At 38.4% G+C, this 9,858-nt stretch overlaps 1 protein-coding gene across 1 annotated transcript; it reads left to right on the top strand.

The window, feature by feature from the left end:
* Positions 1-1,479: 1,479 nt before the first annotated feature.
* LOC112141719 (histone H3.v1) lies at positions 1,480-9,786 on the top strand. The gene is made up of 3 exons (XM_024264871.2): positions 1,480-1,918; positions 6,951-7,186; positions 9,001-9,786. Exons 1-3 carry the CDS (start codon positions 1,750-1,752, stop codon positions 9,268-9,270), a joined length of 675 nt encoding a protein of 224 aa, XP_024120639.1. The 5' UTR covers positions 1,480-1,749; the 3' UTR covers positions 9,271-9,786.
* Positions 9,787-9,858: the final 72 nt, after the last annotated feature.

The raw sequence follows: 9,858 nt of genomic DNA on the forward strand, positions 1-9,858 counted from the left end.
GGTGCAGAGCCCAAAGTTATTTTTTTTTAACAGCAGAATCAGCTGATTCACGTTGATTACATCCACCTTTCTGCAGCGCGAGGCTGTTTCTTCAGAATAAGCTGGAGTTTTGTTAATTGCGTCAAATGTTGAAGAGTTCCCATAACCAAAATAATGTAAACACTGGAGCTAAAGCTCCGATGTTAAAGCTATTCAATCTTCCAATTAGGAGCTGCGCGGAACAATTTGAGCAATTTTCGGTAAACTTTTATTTATAAATGTTAGTTTCTGAGAGGGGAAATTATATCAAGCTTTTTTATAAATTCCAACAAACATACACAATAAGAAGCTACAAAACTCTTAAATTGTCTATTGTTTTACCTGGATTGTTTTTTTACTCTTTAATTGTATTTAAATATTCATACTGTATTTATTGTTACTTATAGTTTAAGTATTATGTTTACTTTTACACATTACAATTATTTTGACATAAATCTACTGACTGTGAAGCACTTTGGGCCCTCGAAGGAGAGTAGAAAGCGCTATACAAGTATACGTCATTTACCATTTATCTATTTGTAAGATGCTATACTGCCTTTTGTTTTGGATTTCAATGTTTCAAATGAAAAAAAAAAAAAAAGATCCGTGATTTTGAATTTTGCAAATAAAAGGTTGAGAAATAACAATAAAAAAATGCTATGGGTGACGTCAACACCTTGCTTTGTCCAGTTCATTATAAACGGTCTATGGGTTCTGGAGACAATGAGGACCGCAGAGTTCTGGACCAGTTACAGAAGCAGTCATGGGTCCACTAGAACCTGGATCAGAATGTTGAAGAAGTGAACATACCTATGTGGTGGAGCTGAAGCTGTGGTTTCCAGCAGATATCCAGCAGTCTGCGCTGACGACAGAGCTCCTGCTCGTACTGGACGATGGTTCCTTCACAGAGTCTGAAGATTTCTTCAGCAGCAGCAGCGAGTCGCTCGCTGATCAACTCTCTCAGAGACTGAAGGGAAGACATGGTTCCTGCAGCTGCAGAAGATCTTCAGCTCCAACAAACACCAAAGTCCTCTGAACAGCAGCAGCTCCGATCATCTGCTAGTCTCACAATCACAGCCACGTTGTCTTTACGTTCAACACGAATTCACTCATTTACGACACTTTAGTTAAAGAGGATTGTTCGGAACCGAACCACGTATCGGTACAGCGCGTTAGAAACCTCACAAACGTCCAAACAAAACACCACCGTCGTCTCAACATAAGCTAACTCTGCAGGCATGCTAGCGCGGCCTCGTGCTGTTTACTTCCGGGTCACAATGGAAACATCATACAAAAACGATTCAAAACTAAAATCCAGTCTCTTTAAAACGTTGAAACTTTAGATAACTGTTTAAATTTTTATTTAATTTTCATTTGTCGCAATTTAAAGAGAACAACTATTACTTTTTAAAATTATTTTTGTCTGACGTTCCTATCGTGACCCGGAAGTAAACAGAACGTGACCGCGCTAGCAGGTTAGCTGTGTTAGCTTGTGTTGATAAGAAGGCAGTGCTTTATTCGGAAGTTTGTCAAGTTTCTACAGAGATGTAGCGATACGTGGTTCGGTTCCGAACAATTCTCTTTAACTAAAGTGTCGTGAATGAGTGAATACGTGTTGAACGTAAAGACAACGTGGCTGTGATTGTGAGACTAGCAGATGATCGGAGCTGCTGCTGTTCAGAGGACTTTGGTGTTTGTTGGAGCTGAAGATCTTCTGCAGCTGCAGGAACCATGTCTTCAGAACCTCAGGAAGATTCTGTCAGAGAACAACTTTCTGCTGCTGAAGAAACCTTCAGACTCTGTGAAGGAACCATCGTCCAGAATGAGAATGAGGAGCTCTGTGGTCAGCGCAGACTGCTGGATATCACCTGGAACCCGCAGCTTCAGCTCCACCGCATAGGTATGTTCACTGCAGACAAATACATCCATCAACGTCTTTGTTTTCCTCGTCTGAGCTGTTGTCTGGATCCAAACTGTGCGGCTGGATAGCTCCAATCAATGAGTTCTAATTACTAGAGATGACATGCTAGCTTGTTGTGTACGCAAAATTTGACGCCATCTTGGAATGGTCTAGATCAGGGGTCTCAAACTCAATTCAGCCGGGGGCCGCTGGAGGCAGAGTTTGGGTTAGGCCGGGCCGCATCATTCCAATGTTCTCAAACATCTCTATTTTAACACGAAATAATGAATTTAATTAATTAATTCATTAAAAAAATAATTAAAAAAACAACCACTAATAAATAAATAAAAAATAATAACAATGACCGTACAGCAGATACAGACGACTGAAGAAACCACATATTGATTGACTGACTAGAGCAGTGTTTCTCAAATGGTGGGGCGTGGCCCCCTTAGGGGGAATATGAATAAAAACATGTTTACACTAGTTATGGATACTGTGCATAATCCTACATAGTGTTGATAATAAATTAAATATAGTAAAAACAACCTCAGAAAGAGCTGTTTACAGTGAACCAGTGAAAAAGAACTGAATCTCTGAGAAAAGCCAGAATTCATCACTACTGTGGAGGGAAACAAGGAAAGATTTGTTTTTACTTTGTCTGAACGTTTTGGAAGTATTCTTAAAAAAAGGAGGAAGATTAATAAAACAGATTATTTAGAAGTGTTTTTTTTATTATTCTTTAATGATAATAAAAGTACGATATTTTGAGGAGATATACGTTTAACTTGAGCAAGTAAACTGATACTAATGATATTTGCAGCAGAAAGTTGTAGGGGGGGGGGTCGTGAGAGAAAACAATTGAGAAATTCTGGACTAGAGAAAACTATTTTTATTCAATTTAAAATGTCTGTATTTACAGAACCTCTTCCATTTCTGAGTTGAGAGCAGTGCGCTCACTGAAAGGTCAATGCAAACGCGCGCGCACCAGAATTCCTGGCCTTCGCATCTGGAGCGCGCTTAACTGCACGTTGCTACGCAATGTTTTAAGTCTGGTCTCGAGCTCTACGCACAAATCGGGCGCGCTGCTCCGGTGTGGATACCACCTGCTGAGCGTTCATTCATAAACCCGCGCAGACCGCGTTCTTGAACGCACCGCACGCGGCCGGTGTGGAAGAACCTTTGAAGATTCTGCTTGCGCATGACTCATGCACGTGGAAGTAGACAGTCTCTCTCGCAAGGACTTTTTCTGCTCATGGAGGAGGAATAGCGCTAGCAAGTGTCTGATTTCTCCACGCGGAATGTTTGATATTTGCGCGGAGATGTCTTATTTCTGCGTGGGGTTTTGACACAAATAAAACTCCATATGTGTCTCCCATTCATTCTAAGTGAGAAATCCAGCTCCTCCAACACCCGGCGTGGTGTCAGAATGCTGCTTTTTGACAAGCGGCAGGCTGTGAATTTCTCACGCGGCGATAGAAGGGCGGGGCACAAGAATCACGTTCAGTGATTATGAAATCATAAAAAAAACCCTGAAAACATCATGTTTTTGATTATTGTTATTATTTAGCATTGACAATAAAGGTGCAGCATTCTCACAGTGATTGTGTGAAATTTAGAAGGTGTATGGCAAGCCAAAAAGCCATTTATTCACTGCAACATTATTAATGTTTACTCCTTTTTATCATTATTATTTTTTTCTGTCATTTGAGGGTATTCAATGTTATGTCCTGTCAGAAAGGATTCTCCAAACTCATTTAAATATACTTGTTAATGTGTTTGTCTATATTTATATAAATATATACGGGTATGTATATGTAGTTAGGGGTATTTATACATTTTGCATCAATGTTAATTTTGACATAAAATTTTAATGTAGTTTTAGTCATAGTCTTTTAACTAAAATAAGATTTAGTTTTAGTCACAATTTAGTCATGTTGATTCTATTAATTTTAGTCAAATTTTAGTCGACTAAACTACAGTGAATATTTAGTCGACAAAAATATACAGTTAAAGTAAAGCATTTTTATGAAATTTACTAAGTATGAATAACACAGAGATTTTAGTAAATTATTTTTTTGTTTGTTTTTTTTTATTTTTTTTATTTTACAAACATTTTACTTCACTTTGCTTCCAAACTTGTCATTTCTGCAAATTCAGCTTCAACAACTTAAAACGCATTCAAAAATAAATTATAATTCCATCCCATCTGTGATAAATGTCTGAACATAAAACAACTTGTATTGAAGTGGTAGTCAAGAGCAAAAAATGCATTAAAAAACCCTCACTAGGGAGTAAACTGTCCTAACTCATGTCATTTGCTATGACCAAAAATGTGGTTTATTGTAATATTGCCGCCACCCAATAGAGGGCGCTGCTGTCATCCAAGACCTGATAGAGCTGGAGATTAAACCGGGGACTGCTTGTGGATCTGAAGAAGCAGCGCTCAGAAATACACAACAACATCGGTTAATGACTTTACAAACGTCATGCAAAAACAAAAAAAGTATCACTTGGATTTAAATGTAAACCTCTGTGCTTCAGAGCACATCCACGTGAAGAAAAGCGCTTCTCCGCCGTGCAACACCAGTACTATCTAGCTTGGCGAAAAGCAAACTATTTAAAGCAAACTATTTCAGATAATCCTACCCTGTACCCCTTACGCTCTCCTTGGTTTGTTTACACTGTAAGATAGGTCATCTGGACCCCACAAGACAGTGTGCTGAACTTTTTTTTAATCATTGATTTTTGAGTTTCACTAATATCCATGGCAGACATAAAATCCTGTCCACCTTTGTCCACATTTGTCATGGAAGAAATCACACATCAATATGTGGTTGGTGTCATCTGGACCCCAAAGAGAGCAGGAGGGTTTTAAACAGAAGGTAAGGGGTAGAATTCGGATTCAGTCCAATACACTAGAAATAATCGTGTTTGTATGTTTACCTTTGCTGGATTTCAGGCTGGCTTGTCTGCAAACGTCGCCTCAGGTTTGTTGTGTTTTTTCCTGTGATGGTCGCTCCACACAATGTCTTGTTGAGGGTCACGTTAAAACTAAATTTTTTCCTTTTATGTACTCCTCTTTTTATATCTGGAGTAGAAATTTTTCACCTAAATCACAGACACAGTTAATTGAAATAGCGACTTTCCGTGCGGGCTGCAGGGCTCTGTGTTCTGATTGGATCGCTTTGCATTTGCTCCCGCCCTCCTCCTCCAGCAGTCATTATGATTGAATGTCGTCTTCGAAGAGCATTTTTGTTTCGTTTTTATTTGTTGACGAAAATGTCTATCAATTTAGTTAAAGTTTTCGTGTATGAGCCGGACTTTTAGTTTCGTTTTCGTTGGGTGAAAAATGCTGTTGATGAAGACGATGATGAAAATTTTTCGTCAACGAAATTAACACTTTTTTGCATATATATTTTATTAATACAATGCAAGTACACTGTGTGTAATTGTTGACAGCGGGGGGAAAGGGGTAATTTGTTTGTCTTTTTGTTAGAAATTATGGTGGAAAAAAATGAACACATATTTAAACATATTAGCGTTTTGTGATTACTACTGTGGCTCTGAAGGTTAATTTACATAAAGAAATTCATCACTTCAAAACATTATAAAGATCTCAATAACAATTAAAAACAAAAATCAAACAATAAAAAACAACATCAAGTTTTAGAAATCAAAACAAAATTCCACAAACTAAAATGATTCCAAGAAGAAAAAAAAAGGAAATGTTTAAAAAAACAAAAGTACATTTCAAAAATTAAAATGAATGGCTCTGTACTAATCACAAAACATTTAAATGTTTCCTCTTTTTTAGTTGAAGTTTCAGCTCAGTTATGCATTTTAAAGTCCTACTCCAACGATATTTGATCTGTTTTCAGAGCGTTTTAAAATTGTCTTTTCATTAGGATTCTGCTGTTTTTAGCCAAAATCTAAAAACTTGTAGCTTTCTGACATAGTTTCTACTGAGTAACATGAGTTCATTAGAAATTCACCTCTGAGTTGTGGAAGGGAATTTTGGTGGGAAGTAACCTCACACAGTTATCTCATGAAATCTTTGTTTACTCTCTCCCTTACAGCCCCTCACACCTCCAAGCTAACATTACGGAGCAACAAAGATGGTGAACAGTATCGTTTCTATCCAGCTGTACATTTTTGATCCTGTTAACAGCTCAGACCAGGAAAACAAAGACAGTCATGGATCTATTTGTCTACAAGTAGATGGATCAGAATAGGACAGAGAAGGAAGACTTAGGTTCCACCCACCCTTTATTTTTATGAACTAAACAAATGTAGTAGTTTATCATTATTGAAGAATTGTTTTAACTAAAGAGCTGTACGTTTACCAGTTTGTAAGTTAATCATTTTCAAGTCTTATTGCCGATATTGACGCAAATTAAAAAGGAAAGTGAAAAAAAGTAAGGTGCACCGGTGCAACCTGTTCAAAAATTTTGTCTAGAGCCCTGTCCCTTCATGCTGGAAAAGACTAGGAGACACAGAACATGAAGATAAAGACCTGAACCAGCACCACAGGGACACCCCGTGGCTCAGATGTAATCCTATCTCATGGCATAGCCAGAGATCTCGGAGCTCCCCGTCCCCTCATGGAGAGAGGATCACCAGGTCCAGGAAGCCAATACCTAAGAGATACACCAACCACCACTGAGTGTCTGACTCCCCCAGAGGAGATGGAGTAGAGAATAGTGAACATGAAACTACTAGGGAAAATGACGAGTGTGTCTAGTGTGTTGGTGTGGGGAGTGTGTGTCTATTAAAAAGTATAGTTTCAGATAAGTGGGTCCGTTTTTGAACATCTAAGAGTTTCCTTGATTAGATGTTTGACCTGCTGAAGACTGAAAGACTGACATCATCAATTACTGTCTTAGCTTTAAAAGAGAACTAAGAGGTTACATTTTTGTGTATTTATAGTCCAGGACTTCTGAAAAAATGAGATTTGGATTTTTCTTTTGGTGCTTGACAATACACAAGAAACCTTTAAAGTATAAAAAGGTCTCCTTTTTTGTCTCTGCAGTCATCCCCCAGCATTATGTGAGTGAAGAGGACAATCTTTACAACCAGCAGAAGAATTTAAGAGTGGAACAAGAGGAACCAGAATTTCTACAGATTAAAGAGGAACAAGAGGAACCAGAATTTCTACAGATTAAAGAGGAACGGGAGGAACCAGAATCTCTATGGATTAAACGGGAGCCGAAGGAACCAGAACCTCCACAGATTAAAGAGGAGCCAGAGGAACCAGAACCTCCACAGGTTAAAAAAACACAGGAAGAACCACAACAGCTCAGAAATCTCATGAGAACTCACCCAGGAAAGAGGCCTTTTTCCTGTAAATATTGTGACAAAAGTTTTCATTACGTATCTACTCTCAAAACACACATGAGAACTCACACAGGAGAAAAGCCATTTTCGTGTAAAGAATGTAAAAAAAGTTTTAATCGTGTATCTAATCTCAAAACACACCTAAGAACTCATACAAGAGAAAAGCCCTTTTTGTGTAAAGAATGTGATAAAAGTTTTAGTTGTAAATCTAATCTCAAAAGACACATGCGAATTCACACAGGAAAAAAGCCTTTTTCATGTAAACACTGTGATACAAGTTTTAGTGATGTATCTAATTTCAAAAGACACATAAGAACTCATACAGGAGAAAAGCCTTTTTTCTGTAGATAATGTGATAAAGGTTTCAGTCAAGAACCTACTCTCAAAAGAGACATGAGAACTCAGACCAGAGAGAAAACCTTTTTGTGTTAAAAAATGTAATAAAAGTTTGTCCCTTTCGGGGTCGCGGGGTGCCAGAGCCTAACCCGGCTGCTGATGGGCAAAGACAGGGTTCACCCTGGACAGGTTGCCAGTCTGTCGCAGGGCCTCAATCACATACCAATTCACTCTCACATTCACACCTAGGGGCAATTCAGAATCACCAATTAACCTATGAAGCATGTTTTTGGACAATGGGAAGAAGACGCAGTCCCCGGTGAAAACCCACGCATGCATGGAGAGAACATGCAAACTCCACATAGAAAGGTCCCCAGTTGGTGCTACTGTTTTAGATCCCCCACCTGGGGTTTGAACTGGGGCCTTCTTGCTGTGAAGCAAGAATGCTAACCACTGTGCAGCAAGTTATTGTCAAATATTTAGTCTCAAAATACACATGAGAACTCAGCTATCAAATCAACCTGAGCTTTCATGACATGAACACAGAGCCACAGGCTGATGGCCTCCATACCACATTGATGCAGTCATCCAATGAAAAGGAGGAACAAGTGATTATTGAATCCAGAGAAAAGAACAGTTTTATGAAACCTAACGTGTGCTGAAAACATTATTTTGATATGATATTCTCATTTTGTAAGACAATATTTTTAGGTGTTTATCATCTATAAGTCACTATGATCACATTGCTCAAAATAAAGGATTGATGCGTTTCATTTTTTAATGATTATATATGTCATGAATTTAATTTATTGAATTGATTGACAGAAAATATTAAACTTATTTATAAAATTAATTTGTACGTACTTCTAAATAGAAATGTGTTTTTTTATTTTGTAGTTAAGATTACAGAAAATCAATTTTGATAATCACTTTTTGTTAGTACATTTTTGTACTTTATTATATAATTTACAGTAGTTAAGGTAACCACTGTGGTTGTAGTTTAAGCTGAGACAATGTTGTCTAAGTGTGTGTTAACATGACAATACTAAAATGTTTGTACACACCTCTAATGCTAACACTTTTATGTGATTCGTAAACATTTCAATATTCATTTTAAATGTAAAATAATTGCATTTAATGTTTTGTTGAGTCATGTTAACAAATAACAGTTTAGTGAAGGAAAGGTTTAGTAAAATGTATTCATGAAGAGGTGGATAAAGAAACAGTCTGGTGTTTGTGTTGTTGTGATTCCTGTTTTCTAGTAGAGATTAGAAGTGTTTCTCTGTTCTTTAGTTCTCTGTGTTCTGTCTCAATCTTTCCTGTGAAGAATAAAGTGGACGTGAACATCAGTCAGAAGTGTGGAGTCTTTCCCACAGTGTGGCTTTCTGCTGTTTGTTGGTTCTCTGCAGGTTCCAAAGCTGGACTCCTCAAGTCCAGTTCTGACTGCTGAGCTCAGGACTGAGGTCAGATCTCAGAGCTCCATCTCCACAGGAAGTCTGCTCAAATCCACACAAAGAGATAAACCACTTCCCTCTCCCCGGTCACTTCCTCCAGCTCCTCTGGGGGGACCCCGAAGCGTTCCCAGTTCAGCTGAGAGACCTAGTCTGTCCAGCGTGTCCTTGGTCTTCCCTGGGGTCTACTGTGTGTGTTGTGAACAAGGTGGAGGTGGTAAAGGTTAAATAAAGGTCATATGAGGACATGACAGGTTGGATTCAAAGGAGGGAGAGATAGATCAGTACAGGTGAGGCAGAGAAACAGAGATGGAAGGATGAGCAGCAGGTCAGGGCTGTGTACAATGCTTGAGCAGCTCAGTAAACCTTTAGTTGAGATGAATGTTGGAGACAAACATCTGGAATGCTCTTGAAGTCATGACTGTCAGAAGTCCAATCCTGTTGCTGTCAAAGTGTTGAGTAAGAAAAAGCTTTTGATGGAGTACCAGTAAAAACAGGATGTTTTTCAGAGGAGACAATGAAGCTGAGTCTAGACTTTGTAACTAAAAAGACCTGTCAGAGCAGAGTCAACATGGAAGAACCGCCCATCCATGCAGCTGCAGCTTCTAAAGGCCAACCTCCATTCAACAGTCTTCTACTGGTCACACTTTGATCTGGGTTTGATTGGTTTTGGGTCCAGCTTTTAATTTGAAGGTTTCATCCAAATATTAAACAACAGCAACTGTGTCGTCACCAGTGCTTTAAGTGGACAACCAGAAGTGGCGGTGCTCTCTTTATCGGAAGTCGAAACATAAAATAGAATCTTGAATGTAAATA

Source organism: Oryzias melastigma, unplaced genomic scaffold (assembly GCF_002922805.2).
Source record: "Oryzias melastigma strain HK-1 unplaced genomic scaffold, ASM292280v2 sc00270, whole genome shotgun sequence".
Taxonomy (NCBI): domain Eukaryota; kingdom Metazoa; phylum Chordata; class Actinopteri; order Beloniformes; family Adrianichthyidae; genus Oryzias; species Oryzias melastigma.

Excerpts from the sequence above, each read along its gene's own strand:
- LOC112141719 (XM_024264871.2), top strand. The coding sequence starts at position 1,750 with ATGTCTTCAGAACCTCAGGAAGATTCTGTCAGAGAACAACTTTCTGCT. Across the intron at positions 1,919-6,950 it reads GCTTCAGCTCCACCGCATAG|TCATCCCCCAGCATTATGTG; the intron begins GTATGTTCACTG and ends TTGTCTCTGCAG. Across the intron at positions 7,187-9,000 it reads AGGAACCAGAACCTCCACAG|GTTCCAAAGCTGGACTCCTC; the intron begins GTTAAAAAAACA and ends GGTTCTCTGCAG.